Raw genomic sequence first — 19,639 nt, forward strand, 5'->3', positions numbered from 1 at the left:
TTAAAGATGTGCTAGTGGTGCCGAAATATCCACAAATTTTGAATCTGTAGACCTTAAATACCTGAAATACTCCTCTGCAGCGCTCCTCTGCGGAGCGCCCGGGTTACATTATGGTTACATTATTTCTCCCTCTTCCACCGTTTAAACCCCCGTCTCTTCCCCTACCTGTCTCTCCAGGTGAGCCCGGGGCTCCAGACTGAGTGCTAACCATGCTGCGGCAGTCCGACCCGACCTCCAGCACCCTGCAGCTGGTCGCCAACGACATGACCGGCATCATGGAGAATCTGAACAGCCGGGAGAAGCTGGACAGCCGCGAGCTCGACCTGGAAGACGGCGAGTACGACTCGACCGACGCCCACTCGTCAGGTGAGCGCAATTTTGTCGGTTGTGGACGTTCATATCCCGCCCCGTCGCCCGCACGTATCCGTGTGTCACACATTTCTCTGTATGCAGAGCGTTTGCCTTTCAAGGCGATCTACCACGTGGTGGGCTTCAAGGAGGCCGAGGCCGACGTCTTCCTGTCCTCTCCGATCACGGCGAAGATCCTGGAGGTGGAGCGCTTCACCGCGGCTCAGGACCGCTTCAACGTCACCACGCAGAGGAGCGTCAACAAGGTGCTCAAAGACACGGTTTTTATTTGTCTTATTGTGGAGCTCTGGTGGCACAAAGATCACGATGCTGTCCTCAAATTCTCAAACGGGTTTTAAATATCTGTGAAGAAGGTTCATTTAGTCCAAACTCGATTTAGTGCACATTTTAACGTCTAAATATCACGGTCTGACCTGCGTGTCTGTGCTCAGTCGTTGCCGGCGGTGTTTAAGATCGAGATGAAACACGGGGAGTTCACCTGGCTGGTGAAGAGGAAGGAGAAACACTTCATGGATCTCCACAGAGAGCTGAGGACCTACAAGACCTTCATGAGGCTGCCGCTGCCGACACGAAGGTAAAAGGGTTCTCCGGTTTAGAGGTTATGAGCTCAGATTAGAGGCGACGTAATCAGCTTCAATCTTCTGCAAACTGCTTCCAGGACGTTTTGCTAAAACGAAAACACTTTTTTTGTGCTGTACCGACCTGGGATTTGAACCGGCGACCTTCTCTCTTGTTGTTGTTTTCTCTCTGCAGCCACACGGTGAAGAGGCAGTCGGCGGCGAGGAGCGAGGGGAGACAGATCCCGAACCTCCCCAGAGGAGGAGGAGACGAGCTGGAAAGAGACGGGCAGGTGTCCAGTCGCAGGGTACGCCTCCAATCTGTCTGATTTCACACTTATTCATATTTGACTTTATTTTACTGTCTGATATTCATCTCATGCTCCAGAAACAACTGGAGGATTACTTGAACAACCTGCTCAAGACGCCCATGTACAGGAACTACCATGCAACGGTATGTAAATATGTATATCAGGAGGGTTTCTCTCTGGAAAATGATAAAACATGTTTAATGTGCAACAACAAACATAGAAACACTTGTTTGTCTGTTTCAGATGGAGTTCATTGATATTAGCCAGCTGTCTTTCATCCACGACCTGGGACCAAAAGGCCAGTAAGAACGTTTCACATTATCTCCAGACAACAACGCACTATAATATCAAAGAAGCCTTCATCTGTGTTTTTTAAGACTCATATTTACAGTATTTATTGATAGAGAAAGAGCTTTTCTTGTCTTTCAGAGAAGGAATGGTGCTGAAGAGATCCGGCGGCCATCGGATCCCCGGGTTGAACTGCTGCGGTCGAAGCAGAATGTGTTACCGCTGGTCCAAACGGTCAGTGAACAGACACCGTCATCAGTCCTATAAGTCCTATAGACGTCACTTTGTTCTACTCAAACGTGTGTGTGTGTGTGTGTGTGTGTGTGTGTGTGTGTGTGTGTGTGTGTGTGTGTGTGTGTGTGTGTGTGTGTGTGTGTGTGTGTGTGTGTGTGTGTGTGTGTGTGTGTGTGTGCGCAGCTGGCTGGTGGTGAAGGACTCGTTCCTGCTCTACATGAAGCCCGACTCGGGCGCCATCTCCTTCGTGATGCTGTTCGACAAAGAGTTCAGCATCAAGATGGACTCCAGAGACACGGAGACCAAACACGGCGTTCGCATCGACAGTCTGTCCAGGTGTGTGTGTGAGAGGTTTGTGTGTGTGTTTTTATGTAGCTGTTAACTTTAAAGGAGCTCGTCAAGTGGAACCTAAAAGCTGGTTTAGTTCGAGGGACCTGGTGCAGGATATGTAGGATGTTTGTGATTAGTTTTATTCTGATTTAATTGTTTTGTTTCTGTTTGATTTGATTAATTTGATCGAGGTTTGTGTGGGCGATCAATGAGCCGGAAAGTTGTAATATTCACGATTAACATAGTTTATTGATAAAATATAAAGAAGGGATTGATATACTTGTTTTGTTTTCTTGTTACACATATGTATTTTTTTATTCTAAACGGCTGAGACCAACAGTCATGTGACTAAAATTCAGAGAAACTTTGACTGAACTAAAGACGGTTTACACGGAGCACAGAGGAGAGTCTGTAAATAGTTTAGTATCTGCAGCAAGTGGAGCCTAATTATGGTAAAATAAGTTATCTATGGATTTCAATTTTAAAATGGTGTGTGTGTGTGTGTGTGTGTGTGTGTGTGTGTGTGTGTGTGTGTGTGTGTGTGTGTGTGTGTGTGTGTGTGTGTGTGTGTGTGTGTGTGTGTGTGTGTGTGTGTGTGTGTGTGTGTGTGTGTGTGTGTGTGTGTGTGTTTCCAGGTCACTGGTGCTGAAGTGCACCAGCTACAGACACGCCCGCTGGTGGGGTCAGTCCATTGAGGGCTTCGTCCAGAAGCACGGCTCGGCCTTCCTCAAGGACCACCGCTTCGGCTCCTTCGCCAGAGAGGAAGTGAACATCCCCGCCAAATGGTAACCGCACAGACACCGTAATTCCCCGTTTGACATTTCAGCTGACATCCGTGTCCTTTAAGGTGACCCCCCCCTTTTTTAAAAATGAGTTCACCTTTCGGTCTCAGCGGTCTCAAATTGGCATAAATTAGCGGCGAGCACCGGGGGCCAGATGTTGGTGAAGAAGTCTAGACGAGGCCCCGACCAGGTGGAAGAGAGAGAGTGTGTGTGTGTGTCCCCCTGGAGTAACCCGACACAAAGATGGGGAAAGTGAGCCTCACCTGCTCATCACCTGTCTCCCTGCTAAGCAACACTATACTGTCTGTGAGACAGACTGTGTGTGTGCCTTTTTAAAAAGCATAATGAAAGAACAGAAGATGTAGAGGTTGAAAAGTGAGAGGGGGAAGTGTTTGTTTGGGTTGTTCTTGCTGTCTAATGGTGTGTGTGTGTGTGTGTGTGTGTGTGTGTCCTCTACAGGTATGTCAATGGACATCAATACATGGAGGACGTGGCCGATGCTCTTGAAGAAGCCAAGGAGGAAATATTCATCACAGACTGGTGGTAAGAGTGTGTGGATTTTGTGTGTGTGTGTCTCAGAGTGCAGTGAGTGACCAGAAAACCTCCACAAGAGGTGACCGCCAAGTGCAAACAGATCTGTTACAGTCTGAGGCTCTGACTACTGTTACACTAGAACACACACACACACATGTAGCATTGAAATGTGTGTGTGTAAGTGATTTACAGTATTGGAAGAAGTACTCCTGAGTAAAGGGTAGTAATGTAAAGACAGTAAGGATAAATACTGTAATACTACTGTTTGAAGGATTTTCGTGCTTTCAGTTTTGTTCAAGAAGGAAGTAAAGAAGAAGGAAGTGAACTATTTAAGGAAAAAGAGAGTGGAGCGTGAAGTCTGGAGGAAACAGAGAGGAGAGAAATGTTATTACAGTGTGTGTGTGTGTGTGTGTCGCTCCACAGGTTGAGTCCAGAGATCTTCCTGAAGAGGCCGGTCGTTGAGGGGAACCGCTGGCGTCTGGACTCCATTCTGAAACGCAAAGCGGTGAGCGGGAACCGGCTTCTTCTGTGGTCAGCAAGTGAGACAGTTATGTCTCTTTATGGAGGACTAAAGCTGCCGTCATAATAAAGAAACAACAGACTCAATCATCAAATAAATGTGCAGGTTCATTATGAATAATTATGCACGGAAAGAAATGACTTATTTATTTGACAAATGACTCGTATGTATATTCTTTTTAATTTATTTTCGTCTTTCAAAATGTATTTGTTTTTATTTATTTTTCAGTTTTGTTAATTTCTGTATTTAAATAAGTAAATGAAGGGACAACATGAATACATTGAGATCTATTTCTGCGCATATTTATTTATTTTCAAATGAACCTGCACATTAATGTGATAACGGAGGTTTTTATTTCTACATTTATTTCTTTATTACAATAAATGAATCAATGACTCGTTAATTAAATAGATGAAATAATGTCGGCTTTAGCTCTTCAGGTTTAGCACAAAGCCGCCAGTGAGACGTCAAACGCACGTTATCACAGAAGAAGAGCTGGAACCAGACGTTCATGTCGTGATGTTCATACAGATGTTTGTTGAGACGTTGGAGCTGCTGATGTTCAGCTGTCGGTGTTTTCACAGCAACAAGGCGTTCGGATCTTTGTGATGCTGTACAAGGAGGTGGAGTTAGCGCTGGGCATCAACTCTGAATACAGCAAGAGAACGCTGCTGACGCTTCACCCCAACATCAAGGTGTGTCTCTGCATTATATTATTATGAATATTACTGTATTTAATGCATATAGTTCATATATTTAATAATGTACCTCCACATGTTTACCATACAAATGTGTTTCCTGTCTGACTTCTTGTATAAATGTTGTATTTTCTGTCAAAATGTATTTCTGTGTTTATTTATACATTTTTTTAATTTCTGTATTTCTTCACCTATAGGTCAATAAAGTGGATAAATTAGGATGTAGTTAAGTACCGTAAATAAATCATACAAAACAAGAAATTTGTCAAATAAATAATACGCTTTATGCATTTATTCTATTTCTGTGCATATTTATTTATATTAACCTGAACATTGTGATAGATGAGCTTTTTATTTCTACTTTTATTTCTTTATTATAATAAATATATTAATGACTCGTTAAATAAGTAAATGAAGTAATGTCAGCTTTAGTTCTCATAGGTTTAGCTCAAAGACTGGAAGTGGGGAGAAATACCTTCTCTCCATGAAAACGCCCTTAATTCTGCCTAACTTGAACCTTAATATAAATCATACAGATTAATTATATAAAGATTCAACCCCCCACAGTTGTCGTGAACGGTTATATTATCTATAGAGACCAGAACAGTTGTTAATACCGCGCTGTAAACGTGTTTATTTCTGCTGTAAAGCTCAGCGTTTTAACATGGAGTTCTATGGCGATCGACTCGATTCTGGAGCCTCAAGTGGCCGTTTGAGGAACTGCAGTTTCCTGTCTTGAGTTCTTGCATTTATTTATTTTTTTGTCTTCCTCCAAAGGTGATGCGTCACCCCGACCACGTCTCCTCCGCCGTTTACCTGTGGGCGCATCACGAGAAGATCATAGTCATCGACCAATCGGTGGCCTTCGTCGGTGGGATTGACCTGGCGTACGGCCGCTGGGACGACAGGGAACACCGGCTGACGGACGTTGGGAGTGTTACACTCTCACACCTGGAGCAGGTCTCGCACGCACACACACACTCACACCTACACACACATACACACATACCTACACACACACACACACACACACACACACACACAAACACAAACATATAATACGTCTAAAGAAACTCCAAAACCCATTGAATTATCTATAAAAATATGCATCGTCACAAAGCTTAAAACAAGAAAACATTTCTTATTTTAACTTTTAGAGGATTCCTCATTATAATTATATATAATAATACGATTTATTAATCCAACCCTAGATTCAAATTAATTCATAAAAAATAAACGTTTATTTGTCACAAACACAATGATACACGGTACAAAATGTAGTGAAAGTCTTTTCTGCCTAGCAACAGATGCAACACTCTAATATAGAAAAATAGAACAATACTTAAGGAATAAAATAAAGTGAAATATTTTACAAAAACAGTACGTTTCAGAAGAATGAAAGAAAACCCACCAGTCTTCATCTCTCTGTATTTCTTCTCTTGTTTCAGTGCTTTTATTTTGACACCCTGATTAACGCTGACCGTGTTTAAATGATTCTCAGGCGGAAGCCGCCTCCTCCAACATGGCCGCCCCGGCCAACGGCGGCGGCGGCGCCCGGAGCAACGGGAGAGGCATCTTCACGGTGACGGACTCGGCGGACCAGCCCAGGCTGAAAGGTCAGGGGAGGCCGAAGAGGTCCAGGTTCAGCATCCGGAGACACCTGCAGAAACGCGGACTGGCCTCGGCCGACAGCGACAGCGAGCTGGAGGAAGAAGAGAGTGAGTGGATAGATATTTATTGAATATATTTAGTTATGTTTATTGATGGCATAATGGTCTTATTATTTACGTTTTTTCAAGAGGACAGTTGTGATGTTTTTAAGTGTGTTTGTATGAGGTTCTTCTCCACAGTCAGTGTGTTACTACAGTGTGTTACTACAGTGTGTTACTACAGTGTGTTACTACAGTGTGTTACTACAGTGTGTTACTACAGTGTGGTACTACAGTGTGGTACTACAGTGTGGTACTACAGTGTGGAACTACAGTGTGGTACTACAGTGTGGTACTACAGTGTGGTACTACAGTGTGGTACTACAGTGTGTTACTACAGTGTGGTACTACAGTGTGTTACTACAGTGTGGTACTACAGTGTGGTACTACAGTGTGGTACTACAGTGTGGTACTACAGTGTGGTACTACAGTGTGGTACTACAGTGTGGTACTACAGTGTGTTACTACAGTGTGTTACTACAGTGTGTTACTACAGTGTGTTACTACAGTAGATGAAGCACCAGCACTGAAGCAAATCAATGTACTGCTGTGGATGTATTTTAGACGCCTAAAAGAATCTGTCAGTTTAAGTTTTATGCCATATTTAGAATGTTTTCACCTCTTTAACTTGCTGTCAGACAGACCTTTCTGACGGGGAACTGAAGCTGTGATCTACCACCAGACTACTCACAAAAACAGTGATTTTAGCTCTCAGAACACAGGAGTTGCTTCTCTACCGCTGCCTTGATCGGATAGTTTGTTTGTGTTATAGTGTGACTTTGGTGAATCTAAACCAAATCTTTAAAAACACCAAAGTCACACTATTGGACAACAGTGTCGTCTGTCTCGGCCATCTGAGGTATTAAAACGAGTCCCGGAATGCAAGAACACGAGTTGGCGTTCTTTAAAGCTTCTCCTCCGGCAGCGTTGGCCTCCGCCTGTGCTGCCGTCTCAGTGTTTGTGGCCGCTGTGTTCAGGTTGGTCCATCAGCATCACCAGCCAGCACACGCTGATCCCCGGCAGGCCGGCGGAGCTGAGGACGGCCGCTCTGATCGGCCAGAGCCGGGCTGGTGAGTCGGTGGTGATGCCGTGTGCTTTGCTGTGGTTCTGATCCAGATTGAACGGCCTTTGAGTTTCTGAGTTTGCAGCTTCGTTTATATAATATGGAGATTTATTCAGAATATCTTTTAGTTGATTGAGCTTTTTAAGATTTACTGTCTTGAATCTGTTGGTCAAAGCAAAAAAGTCAAATATTTGCTTCTCAAATGTGACAATTTGCTGCTTTTCTCTGATTTATATCGTCTTAAACTTTGTATTTTAAAGGTTTTGGACTCAAACAGGAGATTTCAAGACATCACTTGAGTCTTGCAGAACTTTGTTTTTTAATTTTAATAACAAAAATATAATAAATTGAGGCGATGGACCCAGGCTTAGAAGTATTAAGGTGATTTAATACATAAAAGCTAATAACCACGAGGATAAAAACGGGCAAATACTGACGTGTGGCCTATAAATTCTTACATTTCTCTATTATGCATTACACCTGTTTTTTATTAACTGCTATTTACTACTTTAAACAAATTACTTTTAAAAAACACACATTATTGCTGTTCTTTTCTTCGATTGCTCTTCATTTACTCATGTTTGTTTTAATGTATTTCAGGTAAGTAAAATGATTAAAACACATGTTTGAGTGCAGTGTGTATGTCTCCTCTCAGAGGTTCTAGTAATCTCGACTGAAGTGCTTTCTTCCCTCCGGCGGCTGTTTCATTTCTGCTGTCAGAGTATTTCCAAACACCGATGTATCACATGATCAGACCACAGCTTCTCTCTTAAACCAGTCACACGTGGTGTTATTCTTTATTCTGTAATGTCTTTGTTACTGGCATCAAACAGGAGGAAACAGCATTTGTTGGGGACTATTTTCAGCAGCGGATTAATCCACACTTGGCGACTCCTCTGGTTGTATAGAAGTCTATGAGAAAATGACTCTACTTCTCTCTTGATTTATTACCTCAGTAAACATTGTAAACATGAGTTTATGGTCTCAATCTCTAGTTTCAAGTCTTCTTCAATACAGCATGATGTTCATTTAGTACATTATGGTCCATTTAGAGTCAAACAGACCATAAAGCAGGGGATGCTTTAGGGCGGGGCTACACGGTGATTGACAGGTCTCTACTAGAGACGTATACGGCGTCTCTACGTCACTCCTCCTCAGTCCAGATATGGACCAAGATGGCGACGGCCAAATCGCTTCGAAACATCAGTCCACAAACCAACGGGTGACCTCACGACGACTACGTCCACTTCTTACATACAGTCTATGAGAAATACATCAGATCACCCCACTTTTAATGCATTGCACTGCTGGTGTGTGTGTGTGTGTGTGTGTGTGTGTGTGTGTGTGTGTGTGTGTGTGTGTGTGTGTGTGTGTGTGTGTGTGTGTGTGTGTGTGTGTGTGTGTGTGTGTGTGTGTGTGTGTTAGGGAGCGGCTCAGTGCATAGTCAGCATACGGGGGTCGGGGAGTTGTTGGGAAACACGCGGTTCTGGCACGGAAAGGACTACTGCAACTTTGTGTACAAGGACTGGATTCAGCTGGAGAAACCGTTCGATGGTGAGAACACCGTCACGCTCACAGTTTACGGAGAGAAGAAGAGGGAGAGATTTATTCCACTCACCCGTCCTCCTTCTCACATTGCTGTTGTAGATTTCATAGACAGACACACGACTCCCAGAATGCCCTGGCACGACATCTCCTCAGTGGTTCACGGGAAAGCAGCTCGGGACGTGGCCCGACACTTCATCCAGCGGTGGAACTTCACTAAGGTCAGAGGTCCTGCTGCTGTTGTCTCGTCACCCTGATTCTATCCCAAATGAATAAAAGTATTTATAATAATCTGTTTTCATGAGACATTAGTGTCACAGTTGTTACTTTTTGTGTACAGCCCTTTCTTTCTAAAGGAGAAGCTGGTATCTGGCACCAGACTATAGCGTTCAATTAAACTGATATTGATTCTTTTAGGTGTCTAAAATACGTCCACAGCAGAACATTGATTACTCCGACCCTTTAAATAATCTCCTTCTGGACAGAAGTGATGAAATTAAATATGTGGAAGAAGCAGAAGATACCTGGAATAAAGTATAGAGTGTTTTATTTTCTCTGATGTGACTCTGCAGCCGACCACGTCGCTGTCTCCAGTAAATTTGTGACCCGTGTTTTGATTTTCGTCTGTTTGTCTTCCAGCTCGTGAAGCCGAAGTACCGTTCCCTGTCGTACCCGTACCTGCTGCCCAAGTCTCACACCACGGCCGGAGAGCAGCGGTACCAAGTCCCCAACTGCGTCCAAACCAAAGTGCAGGTCGGTGCTTGTTGCTTTTATTTTAGCACGGCTGACTTTAAGACGCCCCTTTACATCCTGCAGCTCATCCTCACTGTGGGTTCAGCTCTGACCTGCACTGGAAGAGGGTTTTTAAGTGTGCAGTGTAAATCTGGTGTCCCACAATGCAATGCACCAAGGAAACAAAGCTTCTCACGGCTGGAAAAAAAAATGAAAACAGATTTGGCGAGATGAGTTCAGGAGGTTCCCAGAAAACCAAAAAAAGTGGTTCAACACTTTGCATTCCTCTTGTTTAGTTTCATTTTCAGAGACATGTTGTCTCGTCACCTTTTTATGAATTAATGTCTGTTTATTTGCACTTTAGAAAGTAGATATCGTAAACAAGTTGGAACATTGCGCAGCAGAGGTTTTAGATATCAAGTCATATTTGAAAAAAACAACAATAAAGAGACAAACGACAGATTTATAAAAATGTTCAAATGACAGAAGTTTAAGATTACAAGTTGAGATACAAGAAAATGTGTGAAGTGATATAAACAGCTGCTACTTTAAGTTCTTTTCAGATGTTTTTGGTACAAAAATCATAAAATACAATCTTAAACTCTAAGTACATAAAGTACAGATTAAGTATATTATATATATTAGTGTATGAATGGTAGTTGTGTTTGTGTACTCTCGCGTGTCTCAAGACTCAAACACAAACATCCAACTTTCCTCTTTGCAAAGTTTTTGTTTTCACGTTTGTCTTCCTGTCGTCTCTCTCTCTCTCTCTCTCTCTCTCAGATCCTTCGCTCGGCGTGCGATTGGTCCGCCGGCATCAAATACCACGAGGAGTCGATCCACAACGCCTACGTCCACGTCATCCAGAACAGCCAACACTTCGTTTACATCGAGGTACTCGCATGTATCCACGTGTCTTAATAATAATGATCTTAATGTGAGTGATGAAGTGGTGAAGTTTCATGGTGATATCTATGAGTTCATGTGTTCACCTGTAGAGTCTCTAAATGTCTGTAATGTAACTAAACGTCCCTTTAAAGGACGGAAGTATAAACTGAATTTCTTAGTTCTTACTAAAGCAATGGAAGAATTAAGTTTTTCTCCATTTTCATAATTCAATTTAAATCAAAGTTCTTTGTTGATCAACAGACGTGTGTTTGTGTTTCAGAATCAGTTCTTCATCAGCTGTGCAGACAACAAACACGTTTTCAACAAGATAGGAGACGCGATAGCCGAGCGCATCATCAGAGCATACAAGTAAAACACACACGGACACACACACACACACACACACACACACACACACACACCCGACCTGATTTCTTCAGCGTACAAACGATAAGATGACATAAACGCAACATTAAGCGTCGACACAAACTTCCTCGTGTTTCTCGGGTGTCTGAATGAATTCTCGAGGTGCTTTTTCTCGTCTCTTTGGCTGTAAAACTGTTAAACTGACGGTTATTTAAAATGCTATTATGATTTCATACTCGGCTCGGATCAACTGAAGCGTTCCATCTCATAAAGTTCCCAACGTGCCTCACGAAGTAGTCGAGATCAGAGACAGAATAAATACACTTTCACAGTTTTAGCTTCACAGATAGAAAGTCGAGACAAACTTTAGTCGTATTTTTAAGTAAAGTGAAAGTCTCAGTGAAGGATCTAGTCTCTAAAATCATAAGACGATTATTTATCACTTGCAAGTGTCACGAAAATGTCTTTATTCAAACTGCAAAACATGTATTCATGTATGAACCGTTCAAAATACTGATTAACAGTATAAATGTCTTTTTTAATCATTCAAAAATAGCCAAAAAATACACATTACCAGTTACATTAATGAACACATTTCACATTTGAGCCAAGTCGTAATATTTGCCTCCTCAAAGTCACCAGACTCCATTGACGGAAAACGTCATCTTACCTCCATGATCGTCGTGAAACAATCTTTTCAAACAAACTTCGACAAACAAAATAAACCTCACAATTACTTTGTGAGTCTTTCCACTGTTCCAACAATCACCAGCTGTGGTTCAGTCAGAATATATCATAAATTCAGAGTTAGATGTGAAAAGAAACGGACGTTATTCCCTCCTCAAAGCCACAAGACTCCATTGACAGAAACGGTGATATTGTCAATTTTTCCTGTGTTTAAAAAACCTCCATATATGCTCTAATAATTTGTTGGAAAAACAGCATTAGACGGCGTTTGTTCACCACCTGAGGAATGTTCCAGTGTTACCTTTGTGACCCAGCCTCACTAACACTGTTTGAACATGGTTATTAATTATAATAATGAATCTGTTGAGCTATCGATCCTCCATCGTCCTCTGGTGTTCTTATCTTTGTGAATCATTCGGTGGTGAGATATCGTCCTTCTCTTTCTCCGTGTCATTTCAAACGTTTTCAGGGAGGGTAAAAAGTACCGAGTGTACGTGGTGACGCCTCTGCTGCCGGGCTTCGAAGGAGACATCAACACCGGAGGAGGCAGCGCCATCCAGGCCGTCATGCACTTCAACTACAGGTGTGTGTGTGTGTGTGTGTGTGTGTGTGTGACGATAAAGCTGCCTTTTACCCACCTTCTGTTTGAGTTTGTCTCATGAGGGTTAAATCCCAGTGATAGATTATTGCCACGCCTTCACTCTGTAACCACAGTGCTGTAGACCGTGTGCGTGTGTGTACATGCCATTCCTTTTGTGGCTGACATTCATTATCTAGCCTGCATTCTTGAGTAAACACTCAACCCTCTCCATGCAAACACTGACACACGCACACACACACACACACACACACAGAGGCTTGAGGAATGTGGACCTGCTGCTCATCCACCTTCTGTTTTCCCTGCAGGACCATGAACAGAGGAGAACACTCCATCATGTCCCAGCTCAAGAGAGAGAGTGAGTATTTTAATTTCACATTCCCTTTACATGAGTGTCTCTCGTGTGTTGCTAGTCTGACTTTCTTTATAAATATCAACATGAAAAAACTCAAGATTTGTTTAGAAGAATCTTTAAAAAGTCGTTCATCGTGTCCTAAATGAATTGGTCAAACACGACTCTGACTGCTTGCTGCTGGTTTCCAGTGGGAGACCAGTGGATAAACTACATCTCCATCGCCGGTCTGAGGACTCACGCCGAGCTGGAGGGGAAGCTGGTCACCGAGCTCATCTACGTCCACAGCAAGATGCTCATCGCCGACGACAACACCGTCATCATCGGTAATTTTCTCACGTTCTCGATTCCTCCATCGCAAGATTAAAAGATGACGAGATGTAATGAAATATTCCCCTGAGTCCAGACGGCTCATGTATAATAGAGGAGAAAGAAACGGGAGCAGCACAGAGACGGTGGCGTCCTTTTATATCAAAGAGGAAATATTTAAAAAGCTTGAAAATGTTACAAAGAAAAGTCATTTGTTTGATACTTTGCTGCTGGTTTTCTAAACATGTTTGTGTTTTTGAACTAGAACTGAACCTTTAAAGGTTCCACAGAACCTAAAGCAGAACTGCGGTTCCCAAACTTCCCTTCTGACCCTTTAAATGAAGAAATGTCTGAACTGTACGTAATGAGATATGGTGTGAAAAATGTGTCGGGTAACAGATGTTTCTTTCACGCAGATAACTGTAGAGCGCAGCTACAAATAACAGAAACTAAAATATAATTCAGTGTAAATAAAACTACATCATTAAAGATTAGAGTTACCACAAGGAACTTTCATTTTGTGTCTGAAACAACAATTTAATAATAGAATTCTGTAATTGTTTCTGTTATTTTGTCCAGCTCCTGTCTACAGTGACATAAAGATAACTATTAAATATAAAGGACATCATTCACTTCCATGCCCTTCATATGAAAGTGAAGACCCATTTATTAAGTATTTAACAGATCTCTTTAATTATTTTTTTTATATACATTTCTTTGGACTATTTAATTTCCTGTATTTTACTCGTATGAACGTCAGCATGTAGTCTGAGCTCAGGCGCTGCAGCGCCCCCTGCTGGCCGACTCTGGGATTGCACTCATTTTGTGGTTCTGCAGGTTCTGCCAACATCAACGACCGCAGCATGCTGGGAAAGAGGGACAGCGAGGTGGCGGTGATCGTGGAGGACTCGGAGACGGTTACGGCGGTGATGGACGGGCAGGAGTACCAAGCTGGAAAATACGCCCTGCAGCTCCGCCTCGAGTGCTTCAAGTACTGACACATTATATGAACTATTTATTCAACCAGAGCTTCTTTACAGGCTGTAAAGACATTTAAACATGAAATAAGAGAAAGTTAGGAGTGAGAGAAAACTTATTCTGACACTTTTTAAATTAAGATAACTTATTACACTATAACAATATTTGTTTCATGTATTTTTTGTTCTTTGTCCAGGGGGGCCCCTGACATGTTGGGCCCTTGGGCCTGTGCCCAATATGCCCGTTCAGTAATCCGTCACGCAACCGTCTCTAAATTTGAGGTTTCAAAGGGGACATATCATGAAAAATGAATGAACTCACATACATTTGGCTATCTGGAGTTCTTACCAACCCACAAACTGTGAAATAAGACGACCCAGTCAGTTGTTTTGTGCGCTACCTTGATCAGAAAACATTAGAATAAACCTCCCCATAAGAGTATCCCCATATGAGCTTCAGAACCACATTTGCAGAGGATCGCCATCATTTTCTAACAAGCCAATCAGAGCAGACTGGGCTCATTTAAAGAGACAGGCGCTAAAACGGAGCGTTTCAGACAGACGCTGAATACTGATGTATTCAGACAAGACTGTGTGAGAAAAATAGTTTTTTAAATGTAAATCTAATTAATTTATTTATTAGAGTTTTTTGTACTTCTGTTAAATTTCCTCATCACGTCTTCTTCTCGTTGCCAAATATCTCCGCTCGCAATATCCTGCAATGTTTCAGTGTTTCCTCTTTTCTGGTGCTGTCAGCGTTTCTTCACGTCTCTCTCCTCACCCGCCTCCTCACCTCTCCGTCTCTCTCTCTCTCTCTCTCAGGATGATTTTGGGCGCCAACACGGATCCCTCCATCGACGTGTCGGATCCCGTCAGTGACCAGTTCTACAAGGAGGTCTGGATGACGACCTGTGCTCGAAACGCCACCATCTACCAGAAGGTGAGTCCGACACGACGGCTCCGTATCGTGTTTACAAATAGGATTTCAAATTATGAAATGTCAGTTGTTTTTAAAATAGTCGTGATTGAGCAGATTTTATTCCATTGTCATTTGTCATTAAAACACTTTTGTTTGTAATAAATGTGTTCGGGACCAGTTCTGGACACCAACCCCTGGTTCTCTCCCTGACTCCGTCCTGTTTTCTTTTGTTTTTTCTCTCTTCAGGTCTTCCGAAGTCTTCCGTCCAGCGACGTCCGTAGCATCCTGGAGCTGGAGGGCTACCTCGCCAAGCCGGGCCTGGACAAGGAGGACCCGGCCCGGGCTCACGAGGAGCTGAAGAAGATCCGCGGCTTCCTGGTCCAGTTCCCTCTTCAGTTCCTGTGCGAGCAGAACCTGCTTCCCCCCATGGGCTGCAAGGAGGCCATGGTGCCCATGGAGGTCTGGACCTGAGACCGAGAGGGACTCGCCAGTGCATTCATGTGTTCACGCACAACATCAGGAAGGCTTTCAGGTTAATGAGACCCACTCTGGTGCCATTTTGGAGGTCATAGTGGCTGAAAACAGCCTTTTTGTGTTTTTGATAAACTGACAGCTGTATCTGATGACATGTTAGCGTTGCACTACAGTGGTTCCCCTCTGCAAACATAATTGAATAATATTTTCTAACCAGTTTGTTTGTGCTGTAAAAATCCTTGACCTTGGTGCAATCTGTCTGTGCTGCAACGCTCCTCAACATGAGCCACAAAAAGTAAAAGTTAGAGTTAAACGGAGAGATTCTTTGGAGATAAAAACCTGGTGTTTGGATATAATTTATAAACGTCTGACCTACTTACTTTTATCTTTGTTGTAGTATGATCACAAACATCTGATGTAATGGATCGTTACAGTTGTGTCTCCATCATTGGTTCTTTCGGTTGTGATAATAATAGTGGAAACAAACGTGAGCAAACCGATTGTAAACAAATGCATGTGGACGAGAAAAACATAGTTTAAATGATTCGAAACGTCCTTCACAGTTGACAGACGGTCTTTGTGGTTCAACTGACCTGCTGTTCTTACCGTAGTGTAGGCTTTCTTCGCTGTATTATCAATATTTAAACTTTCAATTTGACCGTGAAAAAAGTTGTTTTAGATAATCTGGAATAATTCAATATAATTCATCTGTCAATTGAATCACATCCTGATACATAATAACCCCGTCTATATTGATAATAACGAGCACATACTCCCTTCATTTAATGAGAAAGTACTCCGTATATATGAGACATGGTTTTGTAAACTTATTCGTGAATTGAATACAATTTATTTATTTTCAGAAAACATTCTATATCCTAAAATATATCATTATCAAGATATTTCAGGTGATTAAACACTAAAGAGAACATCATCTTAAACATAACATTCCCTTTCTGCCGATAGATCCCCTTTAATGCGACACGCTGGCCCTTTAAGGTAACCTGTGTGGTCACAGCTGCTGATCCTCGAGAAGATGGGTTTTAGCTGCAAAATGACCTCCAAAAATGGCGTCAGCTGTGGTTGTGAACAAAGCCTTTTGTACCAGCGGTGCCACCGGATGCACGTGAATAAGTTTCACGCTGACACTGTGTCGTTGGAACAACATGGAGACTACGATGACACGTAAACGACACACATGTACCAACAAACATGGAGCGCAAACCACCAGGCTTTTCCTCTACAGTCTCCTTCGTTCTGCAACAACACTATGCAACGTTCAGGGCCGGCAAACGCAGCTCTGAGGGTTTGAAAAAGACACAAAATAATATAAAGAAGAAGAAGAAGAAGGGGACTTTAATGAAGGAGAAGAGGATGAAGAGCTGTCGGACGTCTCCAGCCATTTTCTCTCATATCTCTGAAGCTTTTTAATATTTATGTCAAACAGGAAATCACAAGTGCCAAAGATGAAAGACTGTTAGTACAGTACGTACATTCATTACATTCCTCATACTGTTCTACGTTTAGCCTTAAGTGACCTGTTCTTGTGCTCTGATCTGGTCTTTGTAGTTCTTTTGGTAGCACTTTACTTTGCAGGTCTGTAATTTCCAATTAATACCATTTTCTGGAAAGAGCTGCTATAGTTTGGTGCTAATTACAGTAACGGGGAAATCTTTATTCATACCAAAATAAACATTCTTTTGATTGGAAACTTTACACTCCTTATAATAGTTTTCTGCCTGTAGACAAATTTAAATTTAAAAGAATCTAAGTAACATTGTTAGTTCTTTGGTATTCATTATAGAAAACGTGGACACATAACCAGCCTTTCCAGGTAATTACAGACTTGAATAAAGCGTTGCCGTTTTGTTTATTTACTGCATAACTCTCAGATTCATGCATGATAAGTTTATTACAATGCTGCGTTTCATTAATGTCAGCAAGCGGGAATTCTTTAGCAACAGCCAAGTTTATACAAACAGGCAACATTAGTTTGTTGGGCAACGATTGAGCGGATGCAAGTTCCTTCAGCACCTTTGTTTCTGCTGCCACCAAGTGGCCAAAATAATCTATTATTGCAGCTTTAAGATATGTATTAGTGCAGTTTTAAGGTTAATACAATTAGAAACGATGGTCTGCAGCCTTCACGCTGTTAAACTCAACGTCAGGTCGTCACAATTTTGAGAAAGTCTCAGATTTTCCGACGTTTCTGGAACGCAGCATCAATGTCCCTCCGTGTCTTCCTCGTTGGTCTGTGAGTGATCTGCATGACGCTGTTTTGTGCTATAAATTTGACCAAAAAAAAGACGATACCCGTAGCTGACAGCATGACAGCTGCTCATTGCCATTAAACATTAAACAGATGAAAGCATGAAGCCGAACTGGTTGCCTTTTTAAAAGCCATGGACGTTATTGATGCTAAACGTTGTGCCTGTGTGTCGTCCGGATGCACCTGAAACTTCTCTTCTGTTGTTATTGATGGATGCTCTTCTTTTTAATCGTCCTCTCTACCTCTCTGTGTTTCTACCTCCTGCTCCAGTGCATGTTTTTAAGCTTTAAAAATCAGGAATATCTAAAGCTATCCCCCCCGAAACATTTTACCAGGTAAAGTCATCTGAACAGGCAAAGAAAAGGTTTGCTGTTGTGTGCAATGTCAGACTGTTTAAATCTAAAACATAAAGTATATTGACAGACAAAAACTGAATTCACCCTTCAGAAATGGGATTATGTCATCAGCAAAGAAGTTGATTTGGATGGAAGTGTTTTCTGTGCATCCGGAATAACTGACTTTAAACCCAGAAATGTTGATATGAGTATTGTTTTAGGTCATTTCTGAGTTATCAGGAACACAAACATATTGTGTACATGGAGTCATAACAGGTGTAAATGAGTATTGAAACCTTCAGCGGTCGCCTCATTTTCCTGACGTCTAGAGGTTCAGAAACACGTCCCGTTTCTTTTCTCTGTCCGACTTTTAATCACCGTGTCTCTATGAAAATGCACTTCTTTGCACAGACTGTTTTCTTGTGGCGACCTCTTAAAAGATCTGCATGTCATTTGTCGCTTTTTGTGAAATGATGGAATAAATAAATGATGGAATAATAAGTCATTAAAATGTGGTCTTCTATCGGAATGAGCCATTTATAGTCATTATCATATGAAGCTGTGTTCATCAAGTCTTCTGCTAATAGCAGGTATAAAATACTGTGTTCTTACAGTTTAGCACAAGTATATTGGTTATGTCAGTAGTGGTAGAACTAAAAATCAAAATAAATGTGATAAACCTCATGACAAACTGAAGAACCACATCACCGCTGTCTGTGATTCGATGGAAACAACTGCTCAATCTGTTGGCAGTATTTCTAGACTCAGTATAATTGAATAAAACTACTTTCAGGTCAAATAAATACATTATTCACTATTTCACCACCAGAAGGTTATTCCCGCCAGCATTTACAGGACTTTGCAACGGCGTCTAGACTTTAATGTTGGAAAAACTACATTTTACTAGATCTGAGATTCTTATTTTACTTAGAAACTCGTTTGTAAGCAGTTGTTGAAGAATGTTGATTAAAGGAACTGATCCATTAAAATTCAATTTACAGAAAATAATGAAAGGTATTAGATAAAAATATAAGAATCTAACAGCCAACTGAATTCCTCTTTACAATGTTTTTAAGGCCAGTGTGTAGAATTTTGGTGGATTGTAATAAAATATTCAGAACTATGTTTTCATTAGTGTATAATCACCTGAAACTAAGAATCCTTGTGTTTTTATTAACTTAGAATGAGCTGTTTATATCTACATGGCGAGCAGGTCTTCTTCCAGGAGTCCGGCATGTTTCTACGGCAGCCCAGAACAGACAAACCAAACACTGGTTAGAGAGAGACTTTCATGTTTTTACGTTACCTGAAGGCCACCGTAGTTCTCCACACGCTTGTGAAACAGCGGTAACGAGAGCTACAGAGGGTGAAATTGTGGTATCACCAGCCGCCGTCTGGCTTTCTTTGCTCCTAAAGAAGCGATACCACGGTTTTTCATTCTGCTCACGTTAAGGACTCTTGTAAAGGGAGGAGTGGAGCAGAGGGGTATTCAGTTGGTTGCAATCTACAACCTCACCACTAGATGACACCAAATACTACACAAAGTCCTTTGAACATTCGGCTTATTTTGTTCATGACACAGATCTTAAAAAATAAAAATAAACATTTATCAAAACAATAAGGGTTGTAGAAAGGAATCTGAAAAAGAATCAATGGTATTGAAATATTTGTATTTTATTTATTTGGATATTTTCTCCTGATTGTCCTTATTGTGAGGCAGCAGCTCGAACCACTGAACCCAACAACATCCTGTATTATGGCTGCAGCTGTCGATTACTTTCGATTATTTTCCA

The 19,639-nt window shown here is 41.8% G+C and overlaps 1 protein-coding gene across 1 annotated transcript; it reads left to right on the forward strand.

The window, feature by feature from the left end:
* The first annotated feature begins 209 nt into the window (after nucleotides 1–209).
* Nucleotides 210–18,356, forward strand: pld1b (phospholipase D1b). Its single transcript, XM_076080724.1, has 25 exons — nucleotides 210–366; nucleotides 454–614; nucleotides 801–943; nucleotides 1,123–1,234; nucleotides 1,315–1,380; nucleotides 1,481–1,539; nucleotides 1,667–1,759; nucleotides 1,943–2,095; nucleotides 2,725–2,874; nucleotides 3,331–3,414; nucleotides 3,829–3,910; nucleotides 4,510–4,620; nucleotides 5,401–5,583; nucleotides 6,125–6,341; nucleotides 8,821–8,949; nucleotides 9,043–9,161; nucleotides 9,580–9,693; nucleotides 10,456–10,566; nucleotides 10,841–10,929; nucleotides 12,083–12,196; nucleotides 12,520–12,569; nucleotides 12,755–12,889; nucleotides 13,710–13,863; nucleotides 14,672–14,789; nucleotides 15,015–18,356. The coding sequence occupies exons 1-25, from the start codon at nucleotides 210–212 to the stop codon at nucleotides 15,237–15,239; spliced, it is 3,129 nt and encodes a 1,042-aa protein (XP_075936839.1). The 3' UTR covers nucleotides 15,240–18,356.
* The last annotated feature ends 1,283 nt before the right edge of the window (nucleotides 18,357–19,639 follow it).

This window comes from Anarhichas minor, unplaced genomic scaffold (genome assembly GCF_050575085.1).
Source record: "Anarhichas minor isolate MPS153535 unplaced genomic scaffold, ASM5057508v1 ptg000074l, whole genome shotgun sequence".
Taxonomy (NCBI): Eukaryota; Metazoa; Chordata; class Actinopteri; order Perciformes; family Anarhichadidae; genus Anarhichas; species Anarhichas minor.